The 15,817-nt window shown below is 39.5% G+C and overlaps 1 protein-coding gene across 1 annotated transcript in view; it reads left to right on the top strand.

Moving 5' to 3' along the window:
- The window catches only part of SEMA3D (semaphorin 3D), a 148,311-nt gene that overhangs the window by 94,361 nt on the left and 38,133 nt on the right, over positions 1-15,817 (top strand). Inside the window, exon 8 of the mRNA XM_058805919.1 lies at positions 5,701-5,843. Coding sequence (XP_058661902.1) covers positions 5,701-5,843 — 143 coding nt within the window. The remainder of the gene's footprint in view (positions 1-5,700; positions 5,844-15,817) is intronic.

The following is a 15,817-nucleotide window of genomic DNA, read 5'->3' as shown; positions in this document are numbered from 1 at the left end:
ACATGGAAAACTTCACTCACAAGCTAACCCTGCTCAATTAAAGCATCCCCCTTTTAGCTGTCAACTGTCCTTAAAGATGTGGCAACATTGGTCCTGGCTCAGGATGCCTGTGTGACTGTTATGGGTGCAGTGTAAGGCCAGGGCCTGCTGACCACAGGGTTAAGTTGTCTTCCCAGCAGACACTTCTAAAAAGGATAATTGTGCCTCTTAACTCCTTGAGACTTCAACAAGAGGACATGTTCTTTTTTTTCGTAATAATTTTTCCCTATCCCTTCTCTTCATTCTGTATTGTTGCCTTAAATTTCTATCTAGATGCAACTCCATAACTCCAGGATTTCTACTGCGAGATTAGGAGAGAAAGCCACTTGAAAGTCATGTTTACCTTTCCAAATAGGAGATTGAAGAATCTCACTCCACTGACCTATCCCACTTTCATTTCTTGTGCTGAAAGTCTTTCTTGTCCCACCTCTCCCATCTCATCTCTGATTTCCACACACCTCTTGTGCAGTGCAGAGCAGAAATGGACTGATATGAACCGCAATGGGTCCATCCAGGAGTCAGTTCTCTAATTCTAATTAACCATGCAACTGCATATCCAGTTTTATCACTGATGGCCTGCAGATGCTCAGCATGGAAAGGTGGCTGGGCAGCTGCTTTCCTAAGGGATGCAGTAATAAGGTAAAAACAAAGGTTTACTGTGGTTTGGCCCTGAGGAGCATCTGGTGCAATCATTAGTATAGATCCACATTGATGAGCATTACAGGGTTCAGCTGCCAGTCCAAAAGAACTTGTAGCTTAAAAATACATTTTCAAACATTTCTTTCTCTTATTATTGTTTCTTCATGAGCAGTTTGAGGCAAGGGAACAGTACAAGAAAACAGAATAAACTATAGGTTTGAGAAATGTTTAAATGTTTTAGGGGGGGGGGAGTTGTCTGGCTTTCCGCTCTCATTTAGATTGATTCACAGTTTATTCTGTTTTCACTTAAAGCATCTGTATTTGTGAAACTTTTCTAAGGAGAACAGTATATTAATATGTCTGGGTCTGAAAAACAGCTTTAGTGTGCTAGACTGTGAGGTGAAAATTGCCCCACACTATATAAACACTGAAGACCCTATATATTCTTCAGGTTTACCTTGTTTCCAGCCATATAAAACCCTACAGCCACAATTCTGTCTAAGACTTCACAAACACAATCCATTCAGTGTTATACTAAGAGGCATAGACATAAACTAGGTGCTTTTAATATTTTGAAACAGTCCTTTTAAGGTTGGAGAAAATTTGAAGTGCAACTTGAAATGATGGCATCATTTTTGCAATAAGCCGTAGGGTGGCCAATGTATTTCTAGTTTATTGTGTAATGTTACCAATTACATACTTCTGTGCTTTCACCCAATATTGGTATAAAGAAAATATTTACTTGATTTCAGATTTAAAACTCCCATCTCATGTAAATCCCCTCTTCTACTGCCCATTTACCAAGCATGTGTTAGACCTCCAGTAAAAGTTGTACATACTTGGATAATTGTACAATTGGAAATAAATTATTACCATGCATGACTCATGTTTTACTTAGGATAAGCATAAAATGTACAGCTTGTTTTTTTCCAGAGGGCCAAGGAAGTTTTGCTATAATGCACCTTAATATTTTTAAAGTTTAGTCTTATTCTGATTCTGGAAACAAAATTATCCTTCCCTGAGGGAAGGGAGGTAAAGACAAAGCACGAGGGAAAAATGCGTGGGATACCTTCCAGTTCCTTGAAGGGCATCTCTATCTTGGCTAATTAAGACATGTCCTAATCTCAGTGAGTGAATAGCAGCTCTGCAGAGGGGGAAGGAGGAAGGCAGCTAATCTTTCCCATGACTCAGGCCCACACGTGCTCGTCCTCCCGCAAGGGTGGCACTGGAGCAGAGGGGAGCAGGGCTGGGCCATCTGGGGTTCCCACAGCTGCTCACTGGAGCTGTCTCACCCGGGGATGAGGCACGTGGGGCTGGTGGCCCCTCTCCGGATGGCAGAGCCACCCACTGGAACCGAGTCTGCCCCGTGCCAGCCCCGTGGGCAGAGAGCACCCACAGCCCCACACACAGGCACCCAGTGAGCAGCTGCACATTCCTCCCTCCTCCATAGGAAGGGAAGGCCATAGCTGGAACCAGGGCTTCCTTGAATTGCATTCATCTCTTTTTTTTTCCTTTTCATTTTTTTCATAGCAATTTAGTCGTCTTTTCCAGGGCAAAGTCTTGGAGGCAGAGTTCTTTATATCCTGCGAACTTTGGATGGGATTCAACTCCCTTAGCTCTAAAAGGCAAATGTAGCATCCTGTCTGAGCTCAGTCCTTTTGCTTGCCTCTGTAATTTACTGAGTGAGGTGACACTTCCAGAGGGTGACTCACCCCACCTATTGTAGGAATCTGTCTTAAAATAGGATTATTCATTGTCACTTTGTCCCTCCCTGAGAGAGGACCTGGCTGAGAATGGGTTAGGAGCTTGATTTCTAGGTGGTTATAGTAAATGAGGTAAGCACTGTCCTTTGTATTCTGTCATGCCATGTATTTCTGGCAGCCCAACTACACAGAGGTGCTGCTTCCCACTGTTTTGGGCTGCTTTTTCATTTCTTTGTGCTCTGGGACAGCCACTGCTTTGTGCTTCTCTTTTTCTGAGCCTAAGTTCTCCATAGGTTGCACTGCTAAAAATCACTGCTGGTTTCAGAAGAGATGATGGCCAGCAGGTAACCAACAGCCACCCCAGCAGTGAAGAACCAGCTGTATCAGCTTTTCCCATCAGACCACATGAAAAAAGCACAAGCAGGACATGTACCATCTATTGCCAGAGCTCATGAAGCCATTAATCCCTGGGCTGGTTACATGCAATCTAGCCATGGACTTCATATGTGGGAAGATCTGCTGCTGAAGACAATAGTAGGGGGGATAGATCTGTCTGTGGGAAAACAGCCATTTAAAATCATCATAATTAGTTTTTTCTCCCATGAAAAGAATCCAAAAGCCTAATTCACAGTTAGTTTAAATGCACTTTTATATTTTGGATAGATGGGTTAGAAAAGATGAGACAAAAATCTCAATTACAGAACATTACGTGCTTTTGAGGTCATAATCTCTTCCATTTAATTATTTTTACTTCATCTTCATATCTTTTACAATGTATTTCTGCTCGAATTTAACTTTCAATTTCAATGTTTTCAGTTGTGATTTAAAATCGTTAAATATTGGTGTTCCTTTAATTAGTTAGTGATTCTTCTAAATGTGTTCCAGGAATTGGTATTGAGACATTTATTTTTGCATTTGGCTTGCCAAGGAAAGCAATGAAGTTTAATCTTCAACCCCCCATACATTCAGTGTTTTGTTCTGTGAATGTGGATTAAGGAAAAAAAAGGATGTGACTTTCAAAAACATGGAACAGAAGAATTTCACAGGTTTCCTCTTTAATGGCTATTTTGCTAACCACACATTTAAGAAACCATACTAGAAGCATATTTATGAATTTATTCATGCCTAGAGATATAATCTTCAAAGTAGCCTTACAGGCCCTGAGGGGTAAGGAATATTTTCCTCAAGCTCGTTTTGAAATCCTGACTTAAATTTATAGATCTTGGTGCCTGCATCATTTCATGTTTTCTGCTGACACCATTCTCTAGTGACAGAAAGGTTTAAAATGGAAGCAGCACTGTGACTATTTTCACCCATAAATTTACTCTTCTGTCACAAAGGTGCACACTGAGCACTTAAACACATCCCATTTTGTCTCAGGCCCTTTGTCTCAGACTGAAAACTTTTGAATCAAGGGCTCCCTTTTTCTTCTATGTGTACTGTGGAGTTCATGGTGAAAATTCCTCAAGGCTAATATAAAGCAACAATCATTATGAAAAGGACAAAGGCATGAAGATATATTGAAAGCTGATAATAGTATTCCCCCATATAAACAGTGTGCTCTGTTTGCTCTGCATTCTTACACCACCCTCCTTATTGCTTTCTACTGCAGCCTACCTGATACTGGGGGACAAAGACTGTGTATTTTATTGCTGAAAGAATGTATTTTAGAGTCAAGGGTCTCTTTGCACTGTATTTGTATAGCCACTTCTGTTTAAAGAAAAGCACCATTGATCCAAGTGCCCTCAGAAGAGCTCATCTATTGCAGCACACTGGGGAATGTCTTAAGAACCCCTGCCCCAAGCAGCTGATTCATTTGCGCAAGGCAGGGTTGTTGGCTGGACCCTGGAATTGCTCCAGTTTCTGATTTTAGTGCAAAAGTAAAAGGAAAACAAACAAACAAGAAACCCCAACACTGAAAACAAAAGCCCTCAACTAGTGGGCAGGTTGAGCAGGATGGGAGGCCATGGATGAGGGATCTTGGGAGCAGTGAGGAGCATCTTGGCCCTGTAAGCATGCCTGCAAGATGCAGGCAGACACCCACGCTTGCCTTGGAGGGAACCTGGAATAATGCAATGGCCCAGCATGCCACAACAAGGCTTTTTTTGCAAAAAGCAGATTTAAATAACCCAAACAAATCATTACATTGATACAGCCAGTCTGTTTCCAAGAACATCCAAGAGCTGGGTCCTTAAGAGAGACCAACCAGTTTTGGAGTTTGCTGTGCCAACTGGGGAATCCCGGCATGGCACTGTGTTGGAGCCCTGGTTACTGAGAATTTTAGACTTTCTGTGCTGACAAACATTGACCCCCAAGAGAACACTACCTTTGACCTCAGGCCATAGAGAAAATTTCCAAAATGGAATGATAAAACTAAGATTATTAGTGTATAGTTTGAATAGAAGTGTGTAATATCACATAGTGAAAAACTTAGAATTTAAAGCTTTAGAAATAGTAATATATATAAAACAAGATAGAAGTTTTAAAGCAGAAGCTAGTCCTTCTTCACCTTCTTCCTGGATTTGGGTGATATTGTATAATTAAATAAAAAGTCCACATTACAAACTACAAGTAGTTAGTTATTGAGCTAAAAAGTAAAAATAATTTAAGTATCATTTCTCAATTAAATAGTTTATCCTTAAAAGGCCTCATAGAGGGAGAGATATGGCTCCACTTTTTAGGTTGTTAAAATGAAGTACTACAGAACTCACAGTTTGTGAGACTATAATATAAAAAAGAACTAATAAACATCTAAATCAAAACAAAAAGTACCATCTCACACATTTAATCCCAACCCTGACAAAAAAAAAAGTTAAAAACTCCACAGATTTGGTAGATACAGTCAGTAAGATTGCTGTATCACAGATATGTGGGAAACATTCCTTTGCAAGCTATCTCTAGTAAACAGTAGTATAGTTCTGTACTGATAACTGCTGCCATGAGTTAATTAAATATATTCAAATTCTACCAGGTGATTTCAAAAAATCTACTTAGCTTCATTTTGGAGGAAAAAGCAGTGAGGTAGATCTGTGTAGGCAGTACTTTGTACTGGGACTTACTCTATTTCCAAACAAAGAATGATAACCAGTGCTGCATACTTTTGCAAGTGGTAGTAAGATCTACACACAAAAACACTAGCCTGAGAGCAAATACTTCAGACTTCATTATGATTTTCACTTTGAGTTAGTAAGAAAGTTGCTGCTACATATTTATATAATATTTTTATTTCACCTAAAGAGGTAATGTAAATGCAGAGTTTAGCAGCAAGTACTAAGGCTTTTCTTCAAATTTTTAACCCCCTTTTTCTTTTAATTTCCAGGAGCAAAATTCATTGGGACTTTTCCTATCCCAGATACCTATAACCCAGATGATGATAAAATCTACTTCTTTTTTCGAGAAATATCTCAAGATAGTGGCACATCTGACAAGACAATCCTTTCCAGAGTTGGGAGAGTTTGTAAGGTGAGGAATCTGCCTTTTTGATAAAAATTAAGCAAGTGTTGTTTATTCTGTGAGAAATGTATTTTCCCCTTTGTTACCCAATGAGCCGCTGTAGTAATTTTTGTGAGCATTGATTATTAACGCCATCAGAAATTTACTTGGCATAAAATAGACTTGATATTGACTGTGCACCTCTTTTAAAAAGCTAATAGGTTTATAAATTATAATCCTGTGTCCAAACAGTAAAGTATTGACCTTCAGTGCAACAATGCTATGTTTTATTTCATGAGCTTCCAGTGAGGGTTGATGAGTCAAAGTGAGCACAGTGCCAAGGTATTTGGGATTTTGTGGAAAGCGTCCATTGATGCATGGATGTACAAACCCATTCCTTAGCTTGGCTCTGTACACCATTCCTGGGCATTGCTGAGAGCTGGGGTCAGTCATTTGTTTCTGCACATTCCTGATAACCCACTAGGGTGAGGGGAGGCTAAGGAAATACGCAGTTTCTGAGATACACCCACATGTGCCTGGAGGTTTCCTCCTTTTGGAAGAAGAGCAATCCTTGACCCATTCACCAGGAGGAACGAGACCCTGAGTCTCCTGCAATGTAAAAAGTTCATTTGGCTGATGCCTGACCTCCTTTGAATGATTACTCCTTCACTTTCCCCTTCATTCTGCTTGGGTTTGGCCTTTATGAAAGATTTGTGCCTCAGTGGTATATACAGACTCAGGCTTTCGTGAACTTCAGTCTTTTTAGAGAAGCATCTCTGTCAAGGGCAGAATCCTCCTCAAAAGATGAGAAGAAAACCACAATTCCTGCCCATGAAGACAGTATTCAGTGTAGTTTGCTGTTTAGCAGCCTGATGGTTTCACTGAGATCTCTGCCCACAGTAGCAGAAGGGTTTGTAGGCTTCTGTGTCAGATGCACACTCTATCCAGTCCATTGTCCCCTAGAACATTCTGTCCCTCTATTCTGTAGTAACAGAAGCAGTTAGTAGAAGTGCTCCCATCCTGTCTTTGGGCCCTCAGGAATCACTGGTGAAAATCAGGAAAATGGAACTTGAAAGCTGCCTTCATATCAGTAACATAGTAAACATAAGCTTTGAGCAAATGTTTATCTCGTGATAAATTAGATATCAGCAGCATCACAGAAGTCACACAAGTAGGCACATTTCTATGATTTTGTTCAGAATCATTAACAGACTTGCAATTTCTGAGCAGTGTGAGTCTGCTGGCAGTTTTTTGAGAAACTTGAAAATTAGTACATGAACAAAAGTGTTTGTGATTTGCAATAAGATGTGTGTGGGAGAAGAGCACTCATTCAGCTATGGACACACACTGGAACAAAACAAAGAGTGGACAAGTGTATGGATGTGTAGATCTGCAGCTGCTCTGCAGTCCAGCAAACTCCCAGCTCCACCTGAGATTTCAGTGGCCACAGCCATTTCACACTTCTGTCCTTCACCTAAAGTGTTAAGATAACAAAACCCTCATTCATAAATCAGTTCTGTAGTAGGTTTTTAGCCAGACGAAAGAATGGATAATCTTTAGCTGGGTATTTCACAGCAGAGTGATTAATGACAGAATGGAAATGCAAACATTTATGATTTGCTGCTAGACATGGCATTTGCTGATTATGAGAGAGCACTTAATGCATTAGGAGAAATTGATAGACAACATTTGCAAGCCAAGGCACATGAGAGTGTGTAGTAAACTAAGATATATTGGCTAGAGAAAACCAGCATCCTTTACCTAGAGAAAAAGGGAGATAAGCTATCAGAATAAAAGCAAATGTATTGTAAGGAAATCCTAATGACTGTGTATAATCATACCTCAAATGAGAATGAATTTGTAGACTAATCATGTTAACGGGAAAAATGTCATGAATTTTATTTTTAGTAGTCAAACCAAAACAATGAAAACTGATAAGCAAGGTGATTATTATTAATAGTTCTACACTGTCTTCTTTATTTACTGAGCACTGGTTGCAGAATTCTTTTGATAATCCAGACTCCTGCTTTTTTATATTTGTCTTAATTACCAACAAATTAAAAAAATATATTTCTAATTATTATAATAAAAATAGAATTATTATGGACATTTGATATAAATTAAATATGCAAATAGACTTTGTTCATGGATTGAGATATTTTTGATCTGTGCTGTGGTATGAAACATCTGCTGTGCTTAATTGTCTCTGACATAGGAACAATGCCTTTGATTGCAACAATTGATAACAATTTCTAATTGCACTGTCTCATTAATGTGATCTGTACTGCACAGAGTTAAGCCTTTCCTCCTTTCCCTCTTAAGCAGAGAATAACAGCATTTGGGAGGAGCTCAGCAACTTCTGAAGTAGTTTGCTTGGTGTAAACACAGTTTTTTTCTACTAGAACTTGATTGCTCTCTACCTCGCCTTGCCTTAGGGCTCCAGTCCATTAATGCCAGGAACACATGCTGAAATTAGAACAGGCTTTGTTTTTAGTAAGGAGCTCAGTCAATGCAGCCTATTCTTTGGCTAATTTCCAAGGGTTCAACAATACAATCTCTCAGTGATCCCCTCCCTTAGGGGAAATCTCAGGAAAGAATTCCCCTTTCCCAGCTACTTTCAGAGCCAGAAGACTGCAGTGCTCTTGCTGGCAGCTCCTTGCCCAGAGTCCAGCAGCTGTCCCTTGTCCTGCGCAGCAGAGCACCTGCCCCCAGTGCCCTGCAGCCTGTGCTGCAGCTCTGCTCAGCCCCACTCAGCTCTGCATCATCTCTGCTGTGTCACTGGCACTGGGGAGGAGCTGCTTTCAGCAGCCACTTTCAGAGCCAGTTGTGTCGTTTGTCATGGCAAATGGCATTTCCTGTTTTTGGTTTGAGCAAGGCAGTGAAAGTATCATTGCCTTATCTGCAATACCTGATCCAATTTCTGGTGCGTTCATACTTACATAAATTGCAATATTTGGGGTTATTGGTTTTCTTTTCATATGAGGCCACAACCAAAAAGAAAAATAACTATTTTAGCCAGCAAAATTTATTTATTTTTTAAAATGCATGCAGTTAGACATATGTATATTAATTGATCACACAAACCTTAACTTCTTAAGAGCATGGATCCACTTATTCCTATTTCTATAAACACAGGCATAAGATTTTACAGCTACATTGTCTTCAAGCCCACAATCCTGAACCACTTTGCCTCAGATGAAAACAGTACAGAGTCATTACACATTGAGGAAGATTTTGAAAAAAAATACAATTTCAGCATCCATACACTGTGTCGTATGCAGTCCAGTAGCAAGTCAGCTTCATTTTTGTGCATATTCACTGCTAAATGATGGTAGAATTCTAATTCTATTTATTGACAGCCTTGTATATGTACAAGTATAGCCCTAGAAAAGAACAGTTTTCCCTCCTATTTTCCCCACTCAAATAAAGGGAGAAATAGAAATCTAACATAGAGGAGTCACAGAAAAAGTTTTGAAGAGGGAGGAAAGTTGTTGGACCTTTGTTTGTTTGTTATCTATATAGAAACACATCTTTTCATAGTTACAACCTCATCCTATTGGAATGAAGTGGAAATTAGCCAAAAGCAGTAGTCTCTCTGCTGCAGTATGAAAATCCTGTTTATTATTACAGCGGTTTGCGTTTGCTGTGTTACAAGCTTCTCTTTAATGGTTTTGGTGATGTATTGCAAAAGTTAAAGCTTGCAGTCTTAGAGGCTGGTTTCCGAGACCTCAACTGCCAAGAAATCAGACTTCAGCCCCTGATGTTTTCCCATATTTCCCCAAGTGTTTGGTATCCAGAAGCAGCCTTTGTTCTAGCAGGAACAAGTGAGCTCTTTGTCTTTTTTTTTTCTTTTTTTCTTTTTTTCCCCTTTTTTCTTTTTTTAAATACCGTTCCACCCCTATATATACCAAGCTGTACCTGGGGAAAAGCATACTGCAATTAGGCACAGCCCTCTTGGTTAAACTGTACTTTCTAAGCACACTGGAATGTAATCATTTTAAGAGCTCTTGAGTCAAGGGCCCTGGACACACCCTGCATTCCACCTTTGGGTAATGTAATTTATTTCCAAAGCCATGAACATCAGCAAAGTTCAAGGCTGTGACCTTGCCTCCTGTCTGGTGCTTAGAGCAATTTGTATTCCCAGAATGGCAGGAGGGAGCTATTCCTCTGTGGCTCCGAGTCCAGACTCTCCACGGGCTTTGCCACAGGGCTGCTGGTGTGTGGAAGTTAAATTTTTCTTGTCCTGGATGTAGTCTAGCCATGCCTTTACTGTGACTGGGGATAACTGGCTCATGGTCATTGTTGGTATTTCTGTGTTGTGTGGGTAATTGATCTCTCCCCAAAGCCCTTGGAGCTGGCCTGGCAGCGTCCTGCTTTCCCGTTCAGCTGCACCAGCCAGGTCCCGGAAGCCAAACAGCCATGTTCACATGTTCTCAGCAGGGCTCATGGATCTGGGCTCACAGCCATGCTCGTGCAGCCATCCTGCTTCCAGTTCTGGAGGCAACTCATTCCAGACGAGGTTTAACTTCCTGTGTGTTACATGCTTACATACCTCCTTTGTCACCGTAATACTGCCTACCCACAACTCCAGCCATGGGAAATATTTTTTTTCTTGATTTCTCAATAATAATGATTAAGAACTCTCTGAAAAAGCCGTCCCTTGGACAACCTCGGCCCTTATTTGCCTACTGAGTGTCCTTGCAGCTGTGAGTCCTTTGGCAACCAACTCCTCTTGGACTTCCAAATATGGTATTTGCACATTATATGCCATTTGAAAGTTTTCAAATTATGTAGAAAAGCAGATGCTCATCATGATGATTTCATTTTTACAGGCTGATGTGTTGGAGATTGTCCAGTTCCATAGAGTATCTGCTTCTAACTGTGATGGATTAAGAGATATAACATCAGGCTTTGTCAGGTCTTTTGGTCCAACTTTCCTTATTGGCAAGGGTTATATAAGTATAGGAAGTTGAATAAATTTCTGTCCCTCATGGGTGTGTTTCAATAATTGGTGTTTTGAAAGGGGAAATCATGATTTACAGATGAGGCAAAAATATGTTAGATATGCTTATATGTAAAGAGGTGTAACTAAATTTTACTAAGCCTCAGGGAAAGTGAGAAATAAGTTGAAGTGTCAAGATAGATCTTTAAAAACTGGATTATGGAAATGCAGCTGCACAACCTCCAAAGCAAATTTTGGAAGCCATCCTAGTTGCCAGAGAGACATTGCATAAGATACTGCCAGTACACCTTGGCTCAGAAGTGGAAACCTCTAGAGTTAATTGAAGTTCCTATGGCTAATCCCAAATCCCTGACTTGTGAGTGCTTTGGCTCAGATGTTCAAATATCTGTAAGAGTACAAATAATGACTTTCTGATTTTTAAGTTTTCCTCACATGATTGCATTATCTTCCTATCTTTTTTTTTTTCCCTGTCAGTACATTTACTATAAAAATGTACCATGGTTTACAGCTTTGCTGTTGTTGATTGAGTACAGTGCTGTAAATGCAGATGTTTCAGGATTCCAGACTCTAAAGGACTCTTTAAGACGATGACCAACCTTTGTGCTTTGGTCTCATGCCCTTCCCAGCTCTCAGCCTGTGGTTATCCATGCTGAGTCACAATATCAAATGCAAGTGACTTCAGGTACTTGTATACGTCCAAGTGAAGAAACTAATTATCAGGAATTCCTGTTTTTATTCTTTTATTTGTCCCAAGCCATCCTTGTCTTTACCTGAGCCTGTTAGTTTCTGGATTTGGGGGATTTTTTCATGGTATGTTTAGTAACAGTCCAGAATTTTATTTTTTTTTTGCTGTCTTGTTAGGTTTTCCAGTCTGGATCCCATCTAAAGATAATTTGGTAGAAACTTCTGGGTGTGATGTTTAAATATTTTCAAAAATAAAAATTAACATTTTCCATGGTGAACCAAACAGTTGTGCATTGTCAGTGTACTTTCTCAATAAAAACAAGACTGGTTGATGAGCAGAAACTAGAGAGTCCCCAACTCATTGTCAGATGGGAACTGCAGACACAGAGAAGTTACTTCCCCAAGTTTTCTTGATGTATCCATAGGAGAGCAAAGTTGTGAAGTCTCATGTGCCTTCTTTCTCTTGCTTATAATTCAAGTACTATTATAAATTATTATAACTTATAATAGTTATGTAATTATTGTAATTACAATAACTTATATAATCTAATTATTATAACTTATAATTCAAGTGTGCTTTTATTCTTTCTCAAGTCACACTCCATGTGTAGCTTGATGTTTTCACCTGCAGCCTGATGAAATCACGGGAGGAATCTTCATCTACATTCATATGGTTTTGACAAGAAATTTTGCACCTGAATTCCAGAAGGAGCAATTTAACTTTCCTGTGTTAGGTTGGTACCTAACAGAGTTGAGTGGGGACAGAATATGTAAAGTAAAACAAAATAATTATAGAAAGATCTGTGAACCTGAAGACAGAAGTTGAAAGGATGCTGTTGGCTGTTCCTCCATTTATAGAGTCAGCCACAAGGTTGGAGGTTTTTTCCTCCATAATATAAGGCTTTGCTTCAGGGGATGCCATTTGTTTCTGGTAGCTTTGTCACATAGCTCAGCTTCAATAAGAGAAAGGCTCCAGGGCCTTTTGCAGTTTCAGCACTTTTCCTCTCTGTTCCCAACATTTCCTTTTATTCAGGCCAGGAATTCTCTTTGGGTAGTCCTTTTGCACATCTTGCCACTGGCTGTAATTAATAACCTGCTTCTAGAAATTCCACTCATTGTCTTTTTTCTTTTTTCTTCCCCCTTTTTTTTTTTCTTCCTTTTAGAGGCTGTTCAGGATAATTACTGTCTTTAAAGTTTTATGAATCACAGTGTTTGACATCTTTGATGTAGACTGATTTTTCAGATAACTGCACTTTTTGTTCTAATGTTCAATTTGTCACTGTTACTTACAAGCAAATAAGAGATTTAAATCCCCAAAGATGCAGATGTTCTTTAGTTTTGTTGCCATCTGTTTTCCTGCCTACTGGATTCCAAGACTAACATTTGTTCATTTTAATGAAGCTATATTTATATAGTATACAAGATACAACAGAATAGGAAATAGATACAACAGAAAGTCTTTAATATAAGTTGATTTTTAAATAATTTGATCATAGAGCAGTTTCTTTTCTGATGGCTTTTATTCTCATGTGAACTTCTCTTTAGCTAGATGGTTTGAAAAAACTTAATCTGCAATTAAATTGTTTTGCTTAATTGCACATAAATTGCAGATCAGAAAACTGTAATTTCCTTGGAAGATTCCCAAGAGAGGTGCATGACATGACCTTAAATTACTTCACAAAATTTACACTGTGCCATTTAAGCAGCAGTCTTCCTGAATGTCAGAAAGCCATACAATTACCTATGCTCATGGAAGCAGGAGATCTGATACTTGAATTCTCAATGTAATTTGGTAGAAACCTGATTTCTCACTCCAACAAATTGTTTTTTGCAACCAGCTCAATGAAAAGGGATGAAATTTTAGGATTTCTGTAAATAAGAGTCTGCCTGATTTATTAAAGTCCTATTGTATTACTTCCCCATTTATCTAAGTAATTTGTAGTTACAATTTTTTGTGATATTTTGGGATAGTATTTCCCCAACAGGTGACAGGTTGAACAACCCTCCTTCTACTTGGCAATTATCTACAATTCTAACTCAGGCGAGCACAAGTAACCAAGATTTTGCAGGCACTTCTTTCTGTTAAAAAGAAGGTATTTCAGGCAGAAGTGTTGGTATTCGTTACAGCTTGTGAGATTACAAAGCAGTAAGTGCTAATTAAAGCTTTATTTATATTCAAAATGAAATATGCAGTCCCTAAGTGCCTTCATCTGTCCAGTAACAAAGTTTATAGTAAACACAGCTAATCCGGTGTGCTTAGAAGTGATATTTTGGGAGATAAGATTTCAGATACTCAAGGCTGGTTGGCTGTTAAAGGATTAGCCATATTTTTGGAATGAAAGGTTTGTTCTGCTGCCTTCCCCTTCTCTCAGCACTTAAATTTATCTTGTCTTCTTGTCCAATCTCCCTGAAATATTTGGAGTTCTTTGTATTCAGACCACATCTCTTGTCAAAAATAATTTCAGTTAATTACTCAAACAGGCTTGAGGCAAATCTTTGCTTGGTATAAATCAGCTGAATGGGCTTCTTAGGAGCCTATGACGTTGTGTTTAATCCTAACTTCTGTCCACCTGAGCACTAACTGGACGTTGCTTTGGTGATTTTCCCTCTTCCATGCATTTCTTCTAATCCACTGAGTACCCAGCCTGTGCATCCTGCTGTGTTTATGTCCTGCCCTAGAGCCAGCTCACAGCATTTGAGCACATCAGTGATTCATTCGGGACTGCTACTACTAAATAATCTCTTTGGCAAAAGAGGCTGTCTTCTTTCTGTAGCAGCCCAGTCCCAAAAATAACTTGGGCCAGCATTTCCTTTGTGCAGCCTCTCAGAGGCCAATAATCAGGAATGATGAGGGTCCAAGGAATCTCCACCAGAGTGGGCAGATACAATGCAAAGTGAGTGAGTACACATCAATATATAGGTCTGAAGGAAGGGAGAAAACTGCATGTTCTCCAGCACCTGAAGCCTCAAGATGGGTCAAAGGCTGACCTAATATGCACCAAAAAAATAGTATGAGGAAGGAAGGGATGCCTTTACTTAAAAAAATAGACATTTGCAGAGCTTAGTAAGATAAATTCTACTTGAGACTTGAGGAGCAAAGACATACCTAGACTATTTATAGCTTCTGAACCTCCTTAGTCTGAGCTGAACTAATTCTGTATGTAGATAAAATCATCATAGCCTTTGTCAGTTCCTGCACTTTCTCAGTCAATCTCCATGAATCCTGGGCATGTTGTAGGAAAGGAAAGGCACCATATTAAACAGAGATGACATATAGAATTGAGCAGTACTATATGTCTACTGATCCAAAAAATCCCCCAAAACCACAAGCAAAAATATCTTCATAGTAAAATGTGCTTTTTATTTCACTCAGCCATGTCAGTAGGAAGAGGCATGTTGAAGGATATGGCAGCATGTTATATGTGCAACTGTCTCAATCAGTGAAAGGTCTTTTCAGTCTCTCTGCAGCATAAATTTGTCATTCTCTGGCTTCAGAAGGACTTGGTAGCTGTTGGAATGCTGACTGGTCACTGAATCCCCTTTGCTCCATTGTAAAGTGCACAGTGTTACTTTGGCAGCTTTTGGATATGTAAAGCACACCAAGTGAATGTCTGTTCTAATGCCTCTTAAATTCAAATAACATGGTTAACATCATGTCCTGGCTTGAAAGCAAGCAAATATAAATGGTTCTTAAATCCATATATTTTATACTTTAATGCACATAGCACTTGCTAAGATTGCTTCCTTTGAGCACAGTGTTTGGTTCACACTGCTCTCTAGCAACTCGTTGGAGCTAATGATACATTTAAAATAAGCATTTGTGAAAATGCTGTGGTGGGTCACAAGTTAAGGTTGGTAAAACACAAATACATATCTTCCCATCTCTTGCAGAAGCTGAATGCTGCAGTGACAGGAGTAGGAACTAGGCAAGGATCCTTCTTCTCTTCCAGCCCCATCACTTGCTCCATGCTTTCTTCCTGTTCTCAGATTTTAGTCAGGTAGTTAGAGACATCTCTTCTCCTGTGATGCTGCTCTGCATTCACCAGAAATCAAAGTGGAAGCCCTGCAATGTGAGATTTGCTTAGCTAATCTGAATTGCCAGAGGAAGGAAAACCTTAACACTCCTTGCTTTTTAACATTCTTTGTTGCATCTTTGTAGTCGTTTGGTTTCAGCTGCAGCACAAAGTCTGTTTGCTCTGCCTTTGAACAGAACACACACATGCAGAGGTTTTTTTTGCTTCAGGCTGCTAATTTTGACACCTTTGTAATAAATCTGTTGGGTAGATGCAAAGCTTCAGGCTTGGCAGAACCTCAGGAAATCAAGAGAGGAGTCAGCAATTCTTGTAAGAGGAGGAGT

The sequence above is a fragment of the Ammospiza caudacuta genome, chromosome 5 (assembly GCF_027887145.1).
Source record: "Ammospiza caudacuta isolate bAmmCau1 chromosome 5, bAmmCau1.pri, whole genome shotgun sequence".
NCBI lineage: Eukaryota > Metazoa > Chordata > Aves > Passeriformes > Passerellidae > Ammospiza > Ammospiza caudacuta.
This window is presented reverse-complemented; position numbering and strand designations above follow the sequence as displayed.